The sequence below is a fragment of the Phyllobates terribilis genome, unplaced genomic scaffold, assembly GCF_046119375.1.
Source record: "Phyllobates terribilis strain yellow unplaced genomic scaffold, ASM4611937v1 Scaffold_1__5_contigs__length_1240528914, whole genome shotgun sequence".
Lineage (NCBI taxonomy): Eukaryota > Metazoa > Chordata > Amphibia > Anura > Dendrobatidae > Phyllobates > Phyllobates terribilis.
The window spans coordinates 904,524,082-904,547,522 of record NW_027362761.1 but is presented as its reverse complement, the minus strand read 5'-3'; the positions used below and the strand labels follow the sequence as shown (position 1 = coordinate 904,547,522).

At 40.1% G+C, this 23,441-nt stretch overlaps 1 protein-coding gene across 2 annotated transcripts in view; it reads left to right on the top strand.

Annotated features, from left to right (window-relative positions):
- The window catches only part of NDNF (neuron derived neurotrophic factor), a 44,308-nt gene that overhangs the window by 9,285 nt on the left and 11,582 nt on the right, over positions 1–23,441 (top strand). Inside the window, exon 1 of one of the 2 annotated variants that reach the window (XM_073641142.1) lies at positions 20,424–20,539. The exons of the other annotated variant lie outside the window; for it this stretch is intronic. Coding sequence (XP_073497243.1) covers positions 20,532–20,539 — 8 coding nt within the window. The 5' untranslated portion in view covers positions 20,424–20,531. Of the gene's footprint in view, positions 1–20,423; positions 20,540–23,441 lie in introns of those variants that run through there. 2 annotated transcript variants of the gene reach the window in all.

The window sequence follows — 23,441 nt, the reverse complement described above, 5'->3', positions numbered from 1 at the left end:
ATCTACCTAATTCATGTGTTCTGCATATACAAGACTTGTCCTCTTCTGTTACATGCATGTGAGGAATGCTGGCATCAGAGACAGTGTTCTGCACAGTTTACAGCATTATTGTGAGGAGGGATGTAAAGGCGTTGGTTACATAAAATGCTATTCTTAAGTGGATTATTTAGCAAAAGGAATTCTTTAGATGAGAGAAGCTAAAATTCCTGCGTTTTGCTCAAAACTATATTACAGCCTAGAAGAAATATTTGCCAGGCATCGACGTTAAACCTCAATTATACTGCAGATCTACGGTGTAGATGTTGTTGCTTGTATATCTAAAGAATGTGAGAGTCATTTGTGCTTATGTATATTTAAAGGGCCGTCCTGTACAAATGCTAGAATACTAAGACTTAGTGACATATACATAATATGGAAAAAACATTTTAAAATAGGCTGGAAAAAGTCTCTTACTGCAAAAATAGTAGCTGATGGTTCTTTTATTGTACAATGCGTTACTATGCTGTACTGGCATCTTTTTCAAGTTAAAAAAACAACAGAGACTTGACCTTTTTTTACTTGATAAAAATGCCAGTACGGCTTATAAATGCATTATCCAGTAAAATAACCTTCAGCTACTATTTTTGCAGCAAGAGACATTCTTCCAGCCGTGCAGCTTATTTTAAAGTATTTTTTAATTCTAGTGAATTTTACCTGCAGGGTCTGCCTCAGTGACGAGGCAGCAGCAGTTGGACCTCTTATCAGGAGCTACTATTCTGTACCCTAGGTGAGCACTCCAAAATCAGCAAAGTAAAAAGGACCTTTAACCCCTTCCCGACATGCGCCGTATATATACTGCTCTGCGGGAGCTGCGTTCCTGCAAAGAGCAGTATATATACAGCGCAGTGATCGAGCGGGCTCAGGCTGAGATCCGCCGTAATCACATGCGGGTGTGCATGCATTGCTGACACCATGCAGCAATGCCCACAATCGGTGCTAGCACAGATCGCGAGCATTTAAACCCTGTGATGCCGCTGTCAATAGTGACAGTGGCATCGCAGGGCAATGAAGAGGGCATGAGCTCCCTCTGTGATCCCATCAGCATATCAGCGCTGGTGGTCTCCATTGTGACCCCCGGTCCCAAGATGGCCGCAGGGTCCTTCATGAAGGTGGCTTGTCAGCGCCTGCTCAGAGAGAGGCGCTGACATGCCTCCTCCCTGCCAGTCACACGCTGATCTGATGCTCTGCAGGGCAGTGCAGAAGCTTGGCAGAGTATTAGATTAGCAATCTGTCACTTTGAAGTTTATGTCCCATCCTGGGACAATGTAAAAAAGTTAAAGAAAAAAATCACAAAATAAAGAACAAAAAAAATATTCATCGAATAAATATATTTATGTAAAAAAAAATAAACAAAAAAAAAATACACATATTTGGTATCACCACGTCCGGAACCACCTGACCTATAAAACTGTCCCACTAGGTAACTGCTTCAGTAAATACCGTAAAAAAAAAAAAAAAAAAAACGAGGCAAAAAACTATACTTTATCATCATACCGCCGGACAAAAAGTGCAACGCGATCAAAAAGTTGGATGTAAGTAAAAGTGGTACTGCTGAAAACATGATCTTGTCCTGCAAAAAAAAAAGCCGCCATACAGCTCTGTTAGCGGAAAAGTAATAAAGTTAAAGCTCTCAGGATAAAGCGATGCAAAAAGAATTATTTTTTCTGTAAATTAGTTTTTATTGTGTAAAAGCGACAAAACATGAAAGAACAATATAAATGTGGTATCGCTGTAATTGTACTGAATCAAAGAATGAAGCTACCTTACCAATCTTACCACACTCAGAAGGGCATAAAAAAAAAAACAATTCCTGAATTGTTGGTTTTTGTTCATTCTGCCCCCAAAAATCGGAATAGAAAGTGATCAAAAAATGTCATATGCCCGAAAATGGTATCAATAATAACGTCAACTCGTCCCAAAAAAAAAAAGCCCTCACATGACTCTGTCAGCAGAAATATGGAAAAATTATAGCTATCAAAATATGGCGATGCAAAAACTTAGTTTTTGCAAAAAAAAAAGTCTTTTAGTGTGTGACAGCTGCCAAACATAAAAGCCCGATATAAATCTGGTATCACTGTAATCACACCGACCCGAAGAATAAAGTCGTCATATCACTTATAACACATGAGGAACTGCATAAAAAATAAATAAAAAAATTCTTTACCTACTATTGATTTGTTTATTCTGCCTCCCAAAGATCGCAGTATGGCTCGGCTCACATTTATCTCCGGCTCTGCACTTAGCACTTACATCGGGGTTTTTGTGTAAATATCTGAAATACATGATTCAGACAGAACCCCCGACAGAAGATTCCCTATAATGAAGCAGATAGAGGCACTGGACGCTGTCTGACCTGTGATCTGGCAGAGTCTGTCTTTTTTGGTGTACATAAAAGTGCCGTCGGCCACAGTTTTGTGCGTTACTGAAAAGAAGGACAATGCTGAACAGAGGCCAGACGGAGTCCAGAGTAACTCTGCGGCCTCATTATAGTGAATAGATCCCTCAGGGATTTAATCTGAATCACATCAGTCGGAGATTTAGATGGAAACACCAAAATAAGTAGAGCGCTGGATAAATGTGATCCAAAATGTTATGTAAAATGTTACCAATAAAAACTTCAACTCAATCCACAAAAAAAGCCCCCACTCAGGTCCGCCATCTGTTAATGGAAATATAGGGGGCTTCCACATTACTGGTAGTACAAAGGCTCTCGAAAAGCACTATGGCTCCTTGCCCCCCAAAAGAAGTCCAGCGAATTCTGCACTCCCACATCCAAATGTCGCCCTCCCTTCTGAGACCCAGTGTGTCTAAACCACATTTAGCGTCCACATGTTTGGCTTTCTGTAGCGATGAGAGCCTGCATAATTTACTGGTGTGTGTCTTCAAAAGCATGAGCTGGGCACAATGTGCGGGCATTAAAACATACTGGTCGCTATAATGTACTGATCACTACAATGTACTGGTCATTATAATAGCAGTTTGCAATTTTCACTCAGCAACATCCACTGCTGCTTGTTTCTGGAAAACATCTATGGAGTCAAAATTGTCATTACACCTGTACATAAGTTCCCAAATGGGTATAGTTTTTAAAATGGGGTCATTTGAGGGGGGATTTTGCTCTTCTAGTACTCAGGGGCTCTGTATATGGAGTCTGCAGACTATTTTAGGAAAATCTGTGCTCAAGGAGGCAAATAGCGCTCATACACTCCTGAGTCTCGCCTTGTGGCTTAGCAGTAAAGTACAGCCACATATGGGGTATTTCTACATTCAACAGAAATTAGGGGAGAAATTTTGGTGCCATTTTTACCAATTTCCATGTGTTAAAATGTAAAATCTAGGGCTAAAACAAAATTTTGGTGTTAAAAATGTAATATTTTTTTCTTCACTGCCCAATGGTATAAAATGCTGTGACACACCTGTGATGTCAATATGATCAGTGCATCTTTAAATGAATTAATTGATAGGTGTAGTTTGTAAAATGGGGTCACTGTTCTGGCACCTCAGAGGCTCAGCCAATGTGACATGGCACTGTCAAACCAGCCCAGCAAAATATGAACTCCAATATGGCGCTTCTTCCTTTCTGAGCTTTGCACTGTGCCTCAACAGTAGTTTTCGACCACATATGGGGTATCGGCTTACTCAGGAGAAATTGCACAACAAATTTTTAGGTCCATTTTCTCCTGCCATCCTTGTGAAAAATGAAAAGATTTGGGGCTAAAACTATTTTTGTGGAAACATTTTTTTATCCATTTTCACAGATCAACGTTGTAAAATTCCGTGAAGCACCTGTGGGACCAAGGTGCTCACCACACATCTAGATAAATTCCTTGAGGGGGTCTAGCTTCCAAAATGGCATCACTTGTGGGGATTTTCCACTGTTTAGGCCCATCAGAGGCTTTCCAAAAGTGACATGACACCCGCAGACCATTCCATCAAAATCTGCATTCCAAAACATCACTCCTTCCTTTCGGAGCCCTGATGTGCACCCAAATAGTAGTTTTCACCCACATTTGGGGTATCTGTGTACTCAGGAGAAATTGCACAACAATTTTTTGGAGTCCATTTTCTTCTGCTACCCTTGTGAAAATGCAAAATTTGAGGCTAAAAAACATTTTAGTGGGAAAAATTAGATTTTTTTCATTTTCATGGCTCAACATTATAAACTTCTGTGAAGCACCTGGGTGTTCAAGGTGCTCACGACATATCTATACAAGTTCCCTGATGGGTCTAGTTTCCAGGATGGTGTCACTTGTGGGTGAGGTTCCACTGTTTTGACACATCAGGGTCTCTCCAAATGTGACATGGTGTCTGCTAATTATGTCAGCAAATTTTACATTCAAAAAGTCAAATGGCTCTCCTTCTCTTCCAAGCCCTGCTGTGCACCCAAACAGTGGTTTTCCCCAATGTATGGCATATCTGTGTACTCAGGAGAACTTGCACAATAAATTTTGGGGTCCATTTTCTCCTGTTACCCTTGTGAAAGTAAAAAAATTGGGTCTACATGAAAATTTGTGTAAAAAAAAGTTGAATGTTTATTTTTTCCTTCCACGTTCCATTAATTCCCGTAAAGCACCTGAAGGGTTAAGGCCCCGTCACACTTAGCGACGCTGCAACGATCCCGACAACGATACGACCTGTCAGGGATCGTTGCTGCGTCGCTATGTGGTCGCTGGTGAGCTGTCAACAGGCAGGCTCACCAACGATCAGGGGAGCAGCGACATCGTGGAAAGAATCTTTCCACGATGTCCTGCTCCTGGTTACCAGCCTGCTGAAGCAGGAGCAGGCTGGTAATCATGATAAACATTGGGTTACTAGGGGCACACGCGCACCTAGTAACCCGTTGTTTATCATGGTTACCACTCTGCTACGGTGAGCGGGAGGTTACCGCTCACTTTAGCAGGCTCGTAACCATGATAAACAACGGGTTACTAGGTGAGCGTGTGCCCCTAGTAACCCGATGTTTATCATGGTTACCAGCCTGATCGCTGCTCCCGCTGGTCACACACAGAGATGTGTGCTGACCAGCGGGAGGGCAAAGACCAAAAAATGGTCCAGGACATTTTGCAGCGATCAGCGACCTCACAGCAGGGGCCTGATCGCTGCAAAGTGTCACACATAGCGACATCGCTGGTGAGGTCGCTGTTGCGTCACCAAAACCGTGACACAGCAGCGATCTCGCTAGCGATCTCGCTATGTGAGACGGGGGCTTAAATAAACTTCTTGAATGTGGTTTTGACCACCTTGAGGAGTGCAGTTTTTAGAATGGTGTCACTTTTGGGTATTTTCTGTCATATATACCCCTCAAAGTCACTTCAAATGTGATGTGGTCTCTAAAAAAAATGGTTTAGTAAATTTTGTTGTAAAAATAAGAAATCGCTGGTCAACTTTTAACCCTTATAACTTCCTAAAAAAAAAATAATGTTTCAAAAATTGTGCTTATGTAAAGTAAACATGTTGGAAATGTTATTTATTAACTATTTTGTGTGACATAACTCTCTGATTTAAGGGCATAAAAATTAAAAGTTTGAATATTGCAAAACTTTCAAAATTCTTGCCAAATTTTGAATTTTTTTTCATAAATAAACTCAAGGCATATCAAAGAAATTTTACCACTATTATTAAGTACAATATGTCACGAAAACAAATCTCAGAATCACTGGAAAGCGTTCTAAAGTTATACCTCATAAAGTGACACTGGTCAGAATTCAAAAAATTGGCCTGGTCATTAAGGTGAAAACAGGCTTTGGGGTGAAGGGCCTAATGGCCCCTGGAGCGTGGCGGCGACTTTTCGGTTACACAGAACTTTACTCAAGCCAGCATGTAACCGAAACGTCGCTGCCACGCCACATGGGCTAGTAAAGATCCTTTTATCTTTGCTACTTTTGGAGTGCTGCCTATTTTTTACTTTAGCAGTTTTACTTAATTGTTTGGGATGCTTTGCACCCTACCTTTTCTTTCTTTAAGTATTGGTGTTGTTCCATTTTTTTGCTAAGATAGATAGATAGATAGTGTGAAGAATTTTATTTAACACATGCAAGTAATTACTATTATAAGTAATTCCATCATTAATACAATTACAAATGTAAACCCTGCAATTAGACATGGTACATTACTGGCAGAATAAGTAATTTGTGCACCCTAAATAAATATAATTAAGAGTGAGTGATAGCCTCTACACACAGTTACTACAAGGCCACTTTTCAGGTTGACATATGGGATGGTAGCGTTTCCAAGTTCGTGTCAGGCTACAGTCTCATTGATGTGCTGCTCACTGAAGCCTTAAGCAGAGATTTAGATCGTATCTCTATTATGATTTTCAGACATTAGGTATTGCGTTCAGACATATTTAGAACAGCTGTAAGATGCTGCCGAGCTAGATATAATCACAGATAAATGATAACATCACATGTTCCCTTTTGTCACACAATCTGGGCCTGGTCTGCTAAAGTGGAACTGGTGACCAAGGAGTAGCTTTAATATGTCAAATGCAAAAACAATTAATCTTAAACCCTGAAAGCGCAGCAGAAGGCGTTGTACAAATATTAACCATCCTAAAAGACCTGGTTCTTACCACGTCAGCGCAATATCAAACTACTAGAGGGCAATGAGCCAAACTTGATGCTGCAGTTGGGTTTAGAAGAACCAAGGTTCATATCCATAAATGACTGTTAAACATGGGCACAGTACACTGGTCACATTTTATACTGGCGTTACAACGTAGATCCTACAGCCATTACTATAGCTTTGCCTACTTGCATTTTTAATCAATTTCAAAAGGTATCCTGCACATTATCAATTGTAAAAGCAATACTGAGACCTGTAAGTGACCAGCGCCACGGCTCAATGCTTCTATTTTCTGGTAACCTCGACAGCTGTCCTATTCTGGAGAATTATGGCTCTAATGGAGTACAGCTCATTTCCAGCCTGCTACATAAATGAATGGACATCAAAGCCTGATTTGATTTGTGGAGTGCCAAATCCTTGGCGAGGATATAGCTGTTCCCCAGAACACTGACTTACTACCCCTTCTGTCTACAATACCAATATTCCATCGCATAGCTATAAGAAAGTACTAGAGAGCTACCACAAGAATATCAGGACTTTTAGAAGTGAATATAAGTTTTGTAGAGGAAACATTTGTTTTAAGAGTCTGACAGAGTCAGCATCCAATTGTGGGACCACACACGTGACAATTGTAATCTATAGGAATATGTTCATCTGCATGTAGAAGAATTGTATCTAATATTCCTGCAACTGATATATCAGATCATGAAAATGGAGTTGCAAGTACCGTAAGTTTCTCGCAGGTCGAACAACAACTGTGATTGGTGTAATCAAAGTGTCTTTTGAGGATGTAGAGCGACAAAAGCCTGCAAGAAACCCAAACCTACCTAGATGATAATGTAGGACTCTACTCTAGTTTCTACACAATTATTGCTTATTATTCTGCATTTAGAATGATTTGGTATTATTAAATGGACTCTTGTCACCAGGTGTTTACTACACTATATAAGAGCAGCATGATTTAGTGGCAGAGACCCCAATTCCAGCGATGTATCACTGTTAGAAAGGAACTGACATAAAAAAAATAAACTGCATGCTACTATTCAACAGCAAAAAAAAATAAATCTTGTGAAACTTTATTAATGGAAAAGTGAAACAAGTTATGCTCCAAGAAAGTGTATATGCAAAAGAAAAAATTTCCGGTCCCATAAAAATAAATGAAAGTTAATGAATGCATTCATACCCAGAAGTGGTACCATTGATAACATAACTCTTTTAGCCAAAAGACAGAGAAATAAACTAAAAAAATTCCAATATAAGAATTAATTAAAAAAAAGCCAAATTGTCCTTAAAGGGTTAAAATGGAAGCTACAGTATTTAATTCATATTTATATACTGTTTTTCATTTATTGCATTTTATAATAATCTCACCCATCTGACATTTGCATAATTTTGACACGATGTCCAAGAGAATAATAAAAGGGAATCTCTCTCCATATTTTTGCTACCCCATCTGAGAGCAGAATAATTTAGGGGCAGAGACCCTGATGCCAGTGATGTATCACTTACTGAGTTGGTTACTGCAGTTTTGATGAAATCACTGTTTTATCGGCTGCAGATCTAACAGCTCTCTGAATGCTGAGCTCTGTATTACCCCACCTACATCACTGATTAGCAGCTTTCTGTGTACACTGTGCAGGATTATATAAAGTTTATGACTATGGAGGACTATATGGTAGCACGAGTACTAGTCTTCTAGTGATAAAATCCTGTTGATAAAACAGTTATGTTATCAAAACTAAAGAGTGCAGTCCGGTAAGTGACACATAGACACATCAGGGTCTCTATCTCTACATGATGCTGCTCTTGTATTAGGTGCCAAAAACCTGATGGCAGATTCCCTTTAAGGGGTTGTCCACTACTTGGACAATCTATAATGCTGTAATCCTTTGTTTAATATAAAAAAAAAACCTTATACTCACCTCCCAGGACATTATTATGCCTTATGAGTGCTGCAGCCTTTCAGCAACCACTGATGGGCTGCAGCAATTATGGGGCATAACAATGTCATACAAGCGCTGGAAGACCCAGTCCCGACGTCACTGGAATAACACCAGTAGGTGAGTTTAATGTTTTTTTTGTTTTTTTACACAGGGGGCAATCCATTTAAGTAATACAAAAGCATTCAGACATTTTCTTGAATCACCTTTAAGTAATAAACATGAGGACCATGCAATCAGGAAGGAGTGATAAGCAAGGTTAGGACATGAAATCCTCATGCAGCTGTTACTGTATCATCATGATATTATTATGGGCTTTGATGGTTTCCTTTAGTTCACATGAGGGGCGTTTTGTGCACCCGTTTCCTCTCATAATCCAGCAGCATACAGTATTTCCATCAAGGAGGAACAGGAGACTAGAGTAGAATTCATGGAGTAAAACTTTCTTCACGGGTGAAAGCACTTCTAAAGAAGCTGAAGTACTGAATATTTCCCATATAAATCTTAGTACCATGATGAGAAATGAATAATGTTGAATTCTACTGTCCAACAAAAATGGAATCATTTTAACATGAACGAGAAATATATACCCCCTAAGGACTACCTGTTAATTACAAGGAAACGAACAAGGTCTGCCAGAGCAAGAGACACTTTTTGTGAATGACTCTTTGCTCTGATTAATGGGGGTCCTAAGCAGTGGACCCACCCTCTGTGCATTATGAAACAACCCAAAAGCAAAATAATCCTTCTACTGGGATAAAGCCCATTTTACAAAAGTCAGCTATTTGATTATTTTATTACTCATTTTCAGCCCACTAATGTACAAGTAAATCCTACAGTCTAACAATTGATATAAGAACTCCCACAGTAAACCACAGGTGGAGTGTTAGACTTCTAGAAGACATCTTAGCGACTTCCCTATGTAACTAGTAAACAGTATCAGCAATGGTCATATGTCATTATTTTCTAGAACACAATCTAGTCATTAGATTATTATTCTAAACTGTGGAAGCTGATAACAATATCTCAATGATAACTATTATTTTATGTAATAAAGTTTATACAACCAACAGGAAATGATCTGAGCTCGTGCACATCCTGTTTGCTCGGCATGGAATGTCTGTGTCAGAAACAGCTGCATCAAATACAAGCAGAAGCCACTGGCAATGCCTCACCGGATATATACCATATATATATACACACACAGGTGCTTCTCACAAGATTAGAATATCATCAAAAAGTTAATTTATTTCAGTTCTTCAATACAAAAAGTGAAACTCGTATATAATATAGAGTTATTACAAACAGAGCGATCTATTTCAAGTGTTTATTTCTGTTAATGTTGATGATTATGGCTTACAGCCAATGAAAACACAAGTCATTATCTCAGTAAAGTAGAATAATTAAAAGAAAACAACTGCAAAGGCTTCCTAAGCATTTAAAAAGGTCCCTTAGTCTGTCTCAGTAGGCTCCATAATCACTGGGAAGACTGCTGACTTGACAGATGTCCAGAAGGCAGTCATTGACACACTCTAATGCTGTTTTTCTGGATTTACTATATATATATATATATATATATACAGTAGAGACCAAAAGTTTGGACACACCTTCTCATTTAAAGATTTTTCTGTATTTTCATGACTATGAAAATTGTACATTCACACTGAAGGCATCAAAACTATGAATTAACACATGTGGAATTATATACTTAACAAAAAAGTGTGAAACAACTGAAAATATATCTTATATTCTAGGTTCTTCAAAGTAGCCACCTTTCGCTTTGATGACTGCTTTGCACACTCTTGGCATTCTCTTGATGAGCTTCAAGAGGTAGTCACCGGAAATGGTTGTCACTTCACAGGTGTACCCTGTCAGGATTAATAAGTGGGATTTCTTGCCTTATAAATGGGGCTGGGACTATCAGTTGCGTTGTGCAGAAGTCTGGTGGATACACTGCTGATAGTCCAACTGAATAGACTGTTATAATTTGTATTGGCAAGAAAAAAGCAGCTAAGTAAAGAAAAACGAGTGGCCATCATTACTTTAAGAAATGAAGGTCAGTCAGTCCGAAAAATTGGGAAAACTTTGAAAGTGTTCCCAAGTGCAGTTGCAAAAACCATCAAGCGCTACAAAGAAACTAGCTTGCATGAGGACTGCCACAGACAAGGAAGACCAAGAGTCACCTCTGCTTCTGAGGATAAGTTTATCCGAGTCACCAGCCTCAGAAATCGCAGGTTAACAGCAGCTCAGATTAGAGACCAGGTCAATGCCACACAGAGTTCTAGCAGCAGACACATCTCTTCAACAACTGTTAAGAGGAGAATTTGTGCAGTAGGCCTTCATGGTAAAATAGCTGCTAGGAAACCACTCCTAAGGAAGGTGTTTCAAAACTTTTGGTCTGTACTGTATATATATATATATATATATATATATATAACTATATATATATATATATATATATATAACTATATATATACATACATGTGTGTGTGTATGTATATATATAGATATATATAGATATATACAGTACAGACCAAAAGTTTGGACACACCTTCTAATTTAAAGATTTTTCTGTATTTTCATGACTATGAAAATTGTACATTCACACTGAAGGCATCAAAACTATGAATTAACACATGTAGAATTATATACTTAACAAAAAAGTGTTAAACCACTGAAAATATGTCTTATATTCTAGGTTCTTCAAAGTAGACACCTTTTGCTTTGATGACTGCTTTGCACACTCTTGGCATTCTCTTGATGAGTTTCAAGAGGTAATCACCGGAAATGGTCTTCCAACAATCTTGAAGGAGTTCCCAGAGATGCTTAGCACTGGTTGGCCCTTTTGCCTTCACTCTGCGGTCCAGCTCACCCCAAACCATATCGATTGGGTTCAGGTCTGGTGACTGTGGAGGCGAGGTCATCTGGCGTAGCACCCCATCACTCTCGTTCTTGGTCAAATAGACCTTACACAGCCTGGAGGTGTGTTTGTGGTCATTGTCCTGTTGAAAAATAAATGATGGTCCAACTAAACGCAAACCGGATGGAATAGCATGCCGCTACAAGATGCTGTGGTAGCCATGCTGGTTCAGTATGCCTTCAATTTTGAATAAATCCCTAACAGTATCACCAGCAAAGCACTCCCACACCATCACACCTCCTCCTCCATGCTTCACGGTGGGAACCAGGCATGTAGAGTCCATCCGTTCACCTTTTCTGCGTCGCACAAAGACACGGTGGTTGGAACCAAAGATCTCAAATTTGGACTCATCAGACCAAAGCACAGATTTCCACTGGTCTAATGTCCATTCCTTGTGTTCTTTAGCCCAAACAAATCTCTTCTGCTTGTTGCCTGTCCTTAGCAGTGGTTTCCTAGCAGCTATTTTACCATGAAGGCCTACTGCACAAAGTCTCCTCTTAACAGTTGTTGAAGAGATGTATCTGCTGCTAGAACTCTGTGTGGCATTAACCTGGTCTCTAATCTGAGCTGCTGTTAACCTGCAATTTCTGAGGCTGGTGACTCAGGTAAACTTATCCTCAGAAGCAGAGGTGACTCTTGGTCTTCCTTTCCTGGAGTGGTCCTCATGTGAGCCAGTTTCTTTGTAGCGCTTGATGGTTTTTGCCTCTGCACTTGGGGACACTTTCAAAGTTTTCCCAATTTTTCGCACTGACTGACCTTTATTTCTTAAAGTAATGATGGCCACTCGTTTTTCTTTACTTAGGTGCTTTTTTCTTGCCATAATACAAATTCTAACAGTCTATTCAGTAGGACTATCAGCTGTGTATCCACCAGTCTTCTGCACAACACAACTGATGGTCCCAACCCCATTTATAAGGCAAGAAATCCCACTTATTAAACCTGACAGGTGACTACCTCTTGAAGCTCATCAAGAGAATGCCAAGAGTGTGCAAAGCAGTCATCAAAGCAGAAGGTGGCCACTTTGAAGAACCTAGAATATAAGACATATTTTCAGTTATTTCACACTTTTATGTTAAGTATATAATTCCACATGTGTTAATTCATCATTTTGATGCCTTCAGTGTGAATGTACAATTTTCATAGTCATGAAAATACAGAAAAATCTTTAAATGAGAAGGTGTGTCCAAACTTTTGGTCTGTACTGTATATATGCTCCTTCTCATGTCAGACCGCCTCAGAGTTCTCATGCAGCACTTCCAGCTCTGCTGCATTTCCCTACTGTCTTCATCTGGCTATAGGGAGGCGCAGCCAGATCCTGCAAGAACTTAGCCCTGCTGTGTCCTGCAGGGTTTATCTTCCCCAGCCTATCATTAGACAGCAGTGAGTTTAATAGGCAGCTCCTGCCACCACTCCTTGCCTGAATGTTGGTTCCTAGTTATAGTTAATTCATCTACTAGAATATTGTTTATGTGCTTGTTTTATTGATGCTCTCGTTATCGATCTGGCTTGTATACCCATCCTGTCTGAGCTCGGCTTTATACTCTGATCCTGTGCTGCCTGCCCTGACCCCGGATTTTCTGACCACATCTTTGCCTTCTTCCTCCTGTACCTCGTAACCGTGTCTCTGACCCTCCGGTCAGCAGCTGCAGACCCGGGACTTCCCTGGAGTGGTACCTGGTGACTACCTGCAGCCAAGCCTATCCTCACCATCGGAAACTCTAGTGAATACCAGGATGTCACTTAGTTACGCTCCTCCAGGGTAAGCCCAACCCATGGCGCAGTGGGTTCACACCCACCAGCGTTACAGTATCTTTCCGATTTGAAAACTATCTTCTCACTATAGGTCGACTAATGCAAGGCAAAGGAAACCCAACCAATATTTCAGTTTTAGAAATTTTAGTTGGATTTCCACCTATACTGAGCATATAGTTTGCACATCATAAATATAACAGGCCTGTAAAGTAGTAAAGAGACTGCTGGTGGGGGAAGGGAGCTGAGTCCACTAATGAACTGAATAGCAGGGTAAAATTAGAGCTTCAGACTAAACAGAAGATAAAAAAGTGTTCTCCTAAGCCTAGTGTAAAGGACATCCTCTATAATATTCTACTCATTAACTGACCACCTCTGGTGAGGCGTCACAGCCAAACAGCTGATTTTGTTGGGGGAACTTGCCAATTACAGTTTATTTCTTCTGCAGTGTCCACTACAGGAGGAATAATGTATGGACCATATTCAAAGGAATGATGAGTGATAGATGGATGCAGTGTCGTCTGTGTGAGTGAGAATCGCTGCTTATCATCAGCTGTCTAGTCTGGCTCATTGGTACACTGTGAATACTTGAAAGCATAGACCTTATCAACAACCTAAGAGGTAGAGATGAGCGAATCTCCCAAAATTAGAATTTGACAGATTCACTCAAACTGGACTGAGAAGTTAAATTTGCATCAGATGTATTCCTTGGTAAGGCACAGAGTGTCAAAAATGCCTAATAAATCAGTGCAGGTCACGAAGGACAGAATTCCGGCACATTTAGCTTGATAAATTAATACCTAACTAGATTTTACTTGTATAAAGATATTTATAGGTAGAAATGTTAAATGTAAACCAACAAGTTTTATCCACTGCTACGTCTGTAATTGTAAGAATGGCATGATTAGGGCTATACTATTAACTTTAACCCGGTGAACATCTGTCAAGTCGTGAACTTCAAGAAAAGCCACTGTGAAACATGTGAACAGATTACCTCTTATCTTCTCAAGTCCTACATTAAAGTTGTTTCCATTGGCTTTCATATCCATTCCTTTTGTAAGATGAAAGAGAGCTCCATCTTTTTAAATAAAAGAGTCTTGTACAGTCTGCCACTTCACAACTTCTTCTAAAAGTCTCCTATTGTTCTCCTTGTGGGTTCAAAACAACAGCAAACACAGCGAAGGTCATTCCGTCCATGGCTTGTGTATGGATTACTCAGACGAAAATATTTATAGAATTGTCAGATTAGGTTTACACCCTGATGAGGCAGAGCTGAGTGGATCAATTCAGAAGATCTTAGCTTGTTATTTAATGCAGTTCTTATATATTTGTGGTTTCACATAATGCATCAAGTGTTTCTCAAGGCTTATCTCTAGGGTTTGTCCACTACTCAGACAAACCTTTCTTAATCACCATAGTTGCTCCATGTAAAATAATAACAGCTATACTCACCTGTGGTGCTAGTGTTATTCCAGCAATGTTGGACCCTGCTCTCCCGGGGCTGGCGTGACATTATTATGCCATACCAACCCTGAAGTCAGTTATCAGCCATTTCCCTCTAACTTGCTTACTGTAACTGACATTAGAAGATTGTCAGAAAGCAGCAACGTGCTCTCACTTCTTCTGGATGTAAGTTTAATTCAACAGAAGTGAGAGGGAAGTGGCCGAAGATTGGCTGCATAGCTGACATGACATAATAATGTCAAGTGAGCCCCAGGAGAGCAGGCACCAACATCAATGGAAGGGCGCCCACACCGGAGGTGAGTATAGCTTTTATCGTTTTACATGGGGCAGCTGTGGTGATTGCGAAGGGATGGTCTGAATAGTGGACAACCCCTTTAAAAGGGTTTTCCTCCCCAGAGAAAATTTTTGCCAAGCAGTGCAACTTGCCAAATACTAACTGTGTGTAATATATACATTATTAGGATTCAGCTCTGCAAGCCAGTGCGAGCAGTCAACACATGAGCTACATATGAGATCTGCACGTGCCGATTATGTTCTCATCCAGTTCTCTCAGCCTTCTAAGCATATGAAAAATCCTGCCTGTCGAATGTTTACCCTTAACATGAAAACCCCATAAAGGAGTTGTCCGGTCTAAAACTCTATGTGACTGCAAACTTATGAATGCTCACATTGCACGCACTGTGCTCTGTGAGGATTCTCCGGTGCCGGCGCTGGAGAGGAGGTGGCATGACCCCAAGTATGCTATTTGCATACATGTGGTCACGTGCCAACTAGACTCTATCCGACCTCGCTCAAAGAAAGTGTATTGAGTGAGTCTAGATAGTCTAGTCGGAATGTGGCCGGAAGTATGCAAATTGCATATTTGCAGTCATATGGCTGCTCGCTGCTGGCGCCGGCACCAGAGTTTATCCTCACAGCGCACAGTCACATAGGGTGGCTTCAGACTTGTAGTTTTAGACCGGACAACCCCTTTAAATTTATTTAAATTTATGTCTGGTTATAACATCATCTTCCAAAATGATATTTCAATATTATATACTCAATTTGATGCTATTGTTGCGGTTTTGGTTTAGTGTGAAGGGTATTGAAGTTGCAATAATAACTGGGTCTCTTCTCCTGGAATACACCATGACTATATCAGAATAACTGGACCACAAGTGGCAGTCCAGTTGACATAATATTTGATACTAATTGCAGAAAGATGTAATTACTCAAGATGGAGCTATCATTCTGTATAAATGAATTCTTCACGTCTGTGCCATGTTAACATCCCTTACAGCATGACATCATCACATAATTGGAGCATGACATCTACAGTGATTAGGTGCCGGTCCAAGTATGGGATTAGCACTGGACCCTGGAGCTTATATACACATCAATGTTAAATTTGCATAGTGTTGCATTTTTCATTTCAGATGATGCTAGAGTTATTTCAGATATATTATATTCCTCTGACTTCATTACTGTTTTAAACGTCTGGCTTACGAGTGATAAACACTTTCAATATTTTCTTGGCAGCGGTGGCAGAAAAAACAGCTCTTATTTTCGACTTAAAAAGCTGCTCAGCGGTATAAATCTTAAGGATTAGAATATAATGCTTCTGACAAACTCCACTCTTAAGCGCCATCCATACTCGAGCTTGTGCCAGGGTGGAATGTACGCAGCGTCCTTAAAATTCAGCTTGCTAACTTGCAGTCATGGGCTCCCTGCTCCCTGTAATTAAGCGTTGAATTTTATTTGTTCCAGATGCATTGTTTTAGCTTTACCAGATGAAGTGGAGGCCATAAATTGCAATCATGTCTCTTTAACTTGATGACAATGCAGCACTGTGGTGAATGTTTTATCCAGATCAAGGCAGGAAGGGTAATTTTGTTAAGTTTAATTTCATTAGATTTTATTATTACAGCGATGACTTTGGCATAAGTCAGGATGCTGATTTTTTTTCTTCTTCTGCACATGGCTGGTTGTATAACATTAAACACCGCGTCCTGTAAACTCGTGTAACAGTGCAGGGATCCCATAAAAGAGATTACAGTACTTTGGATTTCTTTTATTGGGTAAGGCGATCCTTATATTAGCTCTCGTTACCCAAAGACTAAAATTCCTTTCAGCAGTTAAAAATGAAGCTTTTGGAAAATAAATGATAACTGTATGCATGGGAGGAAAGAAAGCAGGGATTACCATCATCATAAATAATTGTCGTTGTAAGTCTGCTTAGGTATAGTAGATATGAGTGTGCATCTCTAAGAAATGCTTTTAGAATACAAGCTATTTGTCTCTGACAATAAAGATGGTCATACCTGGGAGATTGCTGCTGAAAGGATGGACTGATGATTTGGAAATTTCCTGCAAAAACAATGCTGTTTATAATGGTGTAGTGCGTATTGTGGATATAGCATTTATTTAGAGGGTAATGAGCTTCAATGTCCAGAAGCCTAGATCACTCTCAGCCTGCCTCTGGTTGTTGGCCAATCAATGTGCCGACAGCTAGAAACAATCAGCAGACGTTGAGCTAAAGAACAAATGTAGATTTCAGCTCTGAAGTCTGCAGAGTTTTGAATTCAGATTTAGATTAAAATACAGGATGTAACTCATGACAAGTACAAGATAAATATTGATAAAATTATCTATAAGATTTATCAACTATTCTATTCTGTTTTTTTGCAAGCAAACTGTAAAATGATGTTGGACATACATTAAAGCACCGATCAGTGTTTTTTTTTATTGCAGCGCTGGAGTGTTGCAACTAATATAATTCGATGCCCCCAGTATTATTCTTAGCAGCATGTTCTTCTGTTCTCGACGTTGCTCAGGTGGTCTTCTGCTGGTCGTGACCTGTTGGATGGCTCCAGTGTTTACGGGGTACTGCACATTCGCCTCCTATTCAATTTAATGCGAGGCAGATGTGCAGTACCACTACAACTAGACTACCAAACTCCGCAAGTAAGCACTTCCGGCCGGCGACTACCGCTGGCACTGATAACAGCTGATCGGCGGGGGTGGCGGGTGCAGGACCCCAGCCGATCAGACAATGATGCCCTATCCTTTGGATGGGGCATCAACGTGAAAGTAGTGGACAACTTCTTTAATATAGGGATATTGTTAGTCCCTTCACCCACGGGCAATTTTCCATTTTTTGTTTTAGTTCTTTTCTTGCCTTCTTCCAAGAGCCATAACTTTCTTATTTTTCTGTCAATATGGCCATGTGAGGGCTTGTTATTTGCCGGACGAGTTGTACTTTTGAATGACACCATTGATTTTACGATATAGTGTACTAAAAACAGAAAAAACACTGCAAATGTTGTGAAATTGCAAAAAAAAGGGCAATTCCACAATCGTTTTTGGGGGGTTTTATTTACCATGCTCACTATATGGTAAAACTGACCAGCTATTATGATTCCCCAGGTCAGTTCAAGTAAGCAGATACCAAACATGTATAGTTTTTTGTTTTTTTTAAGTGGTGAAAAAATATTCCGAAATTTGTATGAAAAAGTTTTTGCGCTTGTTGCCATTTTCCGAGACCTGTAAAGTTCTCATTTTTTGGGAACTTGGGCTGAATGAGGGCTTATTTTATGCACCTCGAGCTGTTGTTTTTATTGATACCATTTTGGGGTAGCCAGTTATTACATTTTATTGTAATGTTGCGGGGAACAAAGAAATGTAATTCTGGCGTTTTGATTTTTTTTCTCGTTACACCTTTTACCGATTGAATTAATTTACTTTATATTTTGATAGATTGGACATTTCTGAACACAGTGATACCAAATATGTGTATTGTTTTTCATTGTTTTATTTTTAATGATGCAAAAGGTGGGTGATTTGAACTTTTGTGTTTTTTTACATCTTTTAAAACTTTTTTTTCAGTTTTAACTTTATTCAATAGTCCCCTTAGGAGACTTGAAGCTACGATCATTGATCACTTGTGCTACATATAGCAGGGCTTCAGCCTGCTATGTATAGCAAAAATCACAATCTCCTATGAACGCCAGCCACTAACCGGCGTTCACAGGAGGATCATAATGACAGGCACAGGGGTCTTCTGCAGACCTGTAATGACAACCCATCGGCACTCCGCGATCAAGTGAAAGGGGTGCTGATGGGCGGGACTTGTTATGTGCTTTCGGCTGGCGCGTGTTAAATGTTGCTGTCAGTGATTGACAGCGACATTCAACCTGCTAACAGCTGTGGTTGGATCTCAGATCCACCCGCAGCTGTTAGAGTCACTTGATGGCCGATTAAATCACCGGAGTCCGCATCAAAGGCAGGGACACGGCCAATGACGTAAATATACGTCATCGATTGTGAAGGGGTTAATTACCTGAAGGAGAGTGGCTTGTTTCTCTCAAAAGTACACAGAATGTCTGTCTTTTATATGAATCACCTAATGATTTCATTTGGTAGCCTGTTATGCCATATTTGTCCTATGGTCCTATAGCAGGGGAGTTGAATGCTTGTTATTGAGGTCTGCTATATATTACGGTTGAATACTTTGGTTCATTTTAGCATAATACCCTTTTGTTAAAGTATCCATCTACCAAAAAAGGATTGCCTGAATCATGCAACCATTGAAGAATATGATGACAATATTATATAATTCAGATAATCCAAATACACAGTTTTCCAAAGATGATAGTAGAAATATAAGAAGAAATGTATGTAATATTTTGCTTGAACTGCAGAGTTTATTTGACAGTCAATCAGTATTCATTTTGTGTCTGGCAAATGAAACCCATTTATTTCTTTTTTCTTGTCTTTAATCCGGATCAAAAAACTTAGAGGAAAATCCTAATGCATAATGACCAGACAGGCGCTGAATATTTTTGCTTCATTCTATTAATTAGACCTCCCGTATTAAAAGAGGATTATGGAATTCTGTCATATAAAATCTGGCATGGCGATATAAGGACATCTGACATTGCAGAGGGTGCTGAAGTCCATGGAAAGAAGATCATAGCCTGTAATGAAGTTTTAAAGCTCATATAGGAAATATCACGAGTCATTTAAAGATGACAAGGGAGAGAAAGCTTTACCACAGTCATTCAGTTCTGCTTCACTACGTGAGATATGTCTTTGATTATTTAAAAGGAGCATAATAAGAGTTAGTGGATTAACACTGCTATGCTTTATCAGTCTCATGAAATATTCCCACAGTACATATGACCTTATTCCACTTTTGTGATTACAGCAAAAGTAATGATGTAAAATCATTTTTACACATTTATCTATTTTACCTATCTCTGCATACTACATCTAGACAGTATGTATTACATAATAATAAATAGCATTAATACTAAGGCATATAAATATATATGTACATACATTGGATATAAAAAGTCTACACACCCCTGCTAAAATGCCAGGTTTTTGGCATGTAAAATATCATACCAAGAAGAATCATTTCATATCTTTAATGTCACGTATAACCTGTACAATTCAATTGAAAAATAAACTGAAATATTTTGAGGTGAAAAAGGAAAATAAAGAACTAAAATAATGTGGTTGCATAAATATGTGCACAATTAAACTACTACTTTGTTGAAGTACCCTTCGAATTTAGGACAGTTTTCAGTCTTTTTGGGTATGCAAATTGTCTCTTCAGAGAGGAACAAGACTAGAACTCTAATGCCACCTATAGGAAGTAGTAATCCTAAAAGTCAAAATCGACCCTTTAACGAACATTGCCATACGACTTAGGATAAAAGCCAAACCAGAATCTCAATTTTCTGACACTGTGTTTCAGGTTATTGTCCCTCGTCAGTGCAAAGTGTGAGATCTGGTTTTTCTGGGTAAGAGGCATCTGACTGGGATCCAAGGGGCAATTTTTGTTCTTCGGAGAGTGACATATCAAGCCTGACATGCCAAGGTGAGGAGACTTTTAAGCCTTACAATGCTCCTCTGGGAAATTAAATATGCAAATTGTCTCTTCAGAGAGGAAGAGGACTAAAACTCCAGTGCCAATCTTTTTGGGTAGGAGTCTATCAGCATGACACATCTAGAATTGGCCATTTTTGCCCACTCTTCCTTGCAGTAGCGCTCCAAATCTGTCAGATTGCAAGGACATCTGTGTACAGCGTCTTCTTCAGTTCACTCACATATTTTCAATTGGATTAAGGTTTGGGCTCTGGCTGGGCCATTCCAAAATTCTGGTCTTCAGGAAAAAGCCATTCTTAATTGATTTTAAGTTATGTTTACAATCGCTGTTGTGAAAGGTTCCTCTTCCTCTTCATCTTCACCTTTTTAGCAGAGGCCTGAAGGTTTTTATGCAGAATTGACTCATATTAGGAGATACTCATGTTTCCCTCAACTTAACTAAAGCCCCAGTTCTAGCTGCTGAAAAACATTACCAAAGCATAATGCTGCCTTCACTATGCTTCACTGTGGGTATGATATTCTTTTGGTGATGTTCAGTGTTGGCTTTGCACCAAACATGTCATTTGAAATTATGGCTAAAAGTTGTCTCATCTGACCATAACACATTTTCTCACATGCTTTTCGTAGCATGCCACCCTACTCCACAGGCCAGGTATATGAAGAAACTGGTGATTTTTGTCACATGCAGTACACAACTAGTACTTGCCAGAGATTCCTGTAGCCTCTTTAATGTTACTGTAGACCTCTTGACAGCCTCCAAGACCAATTTTCTTTTTGTCTTTTCAGCAATTTTTGAGAGGCGCTTAATTCTAGGTCACTGTTGTGCAAAATTTAACTGACTTCTTTCATGGTAAATTTAATGCCTGGGAAAAGTTTTGCTACCCTTCTCCAGACTGATAATTTTCAACAGTCATACCCCTTTGTTTTGGTGTAAACTGTTTACAAACCATGGCTTTTGCTGTAGAATGAAACTAATAAAATGTTGCATCAGAACCACTTTAAATGAGTGCAGCTGTGTACTGACTACTATTTAACATGAATTTAAATGTGATTGGCTAATTCAGAACACAACCCCATCCCCAATTATAAGAGGGTGTTCACATTGTCATTTTTTTTCTACTAGTTTTACAACCTGAGGGACTATTAAAGCTGAGTTGTAGCTCCAAACAATGTATCTATTTCAATACTAACACCTAGCTGGTTATCTCTTAGTAATAAGTGCAGTGTTAAGTACTTAATAGAAGTATACTAGCTTGGCTCTTCTTTTCATCCACAGCTGTCATCTCCAGCCTCTTGAAGTGTCAACTCTTTGTCAAAATGATCTCATGGCTGACAGATTTCATGATTATTATGCAGGAACTTGCTTAGTAGCAAAAAAGAATCATAGCTCACCTGACTGGCTTGAGTGGGCATTCTGTCTGTGGAAGTTTTGCTTAAATATGCCCCAGGTGATATACGCTTTTTTGGACATTTCTAAAACAACCTGTTATCACAACATTTGTTACATTTGACATTCTGACCAAATCAAAGATGATTCATTGAGTTGACTATTTTTTATTAAAACAAACATACTAAGGATGAGATCTGTACCTTCATGCTTGCTAAGTTATAATCAAGTCATAATACTTGAAGAGAATGTGTCATCAGAATATGATCATTGTTTAAAGAGTTTTCAGAAGGTTTTTTTATCATCAGAGGCAGGATTACAATAACAGGTAACACATATATACACAGCTGATAGCACAGGATCCACCAATCACAATAGTTGATGTCACTGCTGACCCTGTGTTAGGTGTCAGTCTGTTGCTGGATTTGAAATGGGTCCAGAACCTTCTGTGGTCTTCCATTACAGTCCAGCCTGGGCTGTTGTTGCTCAGCATCATCATCAGCCCCAACACCTTGCTGGTCCACAAGATGTATAGATTGTCTCCCATGTATTTGTGCCTAGCAATGTTAAGCATAGGTTGTGGAGGGAGACAGGGCTTTTGGAGTCTAAGTCCAGGATTCGCCGCACTGAGCATGCCCGTGACCTGGCGGATCATGATTGGTGGTTTGGCACCCACCTGACCCGGTGACCTGGCACCACCTGATTGGTCCACGGGTGGCGTCACCAATGGCACGTCGGTGGGCAGGGCTTAGTCTTTAAAAGGCCCGCCCACAAACATGGCGGCGCGCTCTGATCATTGAGCAAGTGTTGCTGTGTGTGGACGACTGTGATCCACGTAGTTTCTGCAGGCAGGATTAGTGAAAGTAGGCAGGCTAGTGAAAGTAGGCAGGTAGCTCCGTCTAGCAGTCTGGCTCAGCCAAAGGGGTTGCCTAACACCCCGAGCAGCCTGCAGAAGTCCTGTCCACGTGGAGTAGTACCCTTCAGTCCGGTAGCATGCCGGCTGGAGGCACGTGTACCCGTCGGCGTAGTCACACACGCATCCTAGCACCGCCACTGTAGTCCCTGTGCTGTAACAGGACTACAGATAGTTTTTCTCCTCCTATTTCTCGTGCTGCTAACGGAGATAGAGCGAACCGCTATAGCCGTTCCTGTGTGCAGTAACACGGAAGGGTTTATCATTTAAGTTGGTTGCTTTACTTTCCACCCGGAAAGTGTCCGGCAGCAGTCCTCTAGGCTGCATCGCGGACCCCGGGGTCGGTTGCGTTCCATTATAATAAAGTTGTCTGCAACCGCCCTCCTAACAGTATCAGAGCGCCAGGGTCTTGCCGAACATGGCCGACAACCAGCAACTGCAGCGTTACATACAGCAACTGGAGACCAGACTTAGAACTCTGGAACAAGCTCCGGCCGCTGATATCACTGCAGTAGCTACCCAGGCGGCTTCGCTAGCAGCCAATCTGGTTAACTCGGCTGCGATAAATGCTGCAACAGCCGCAACCGCCCCATT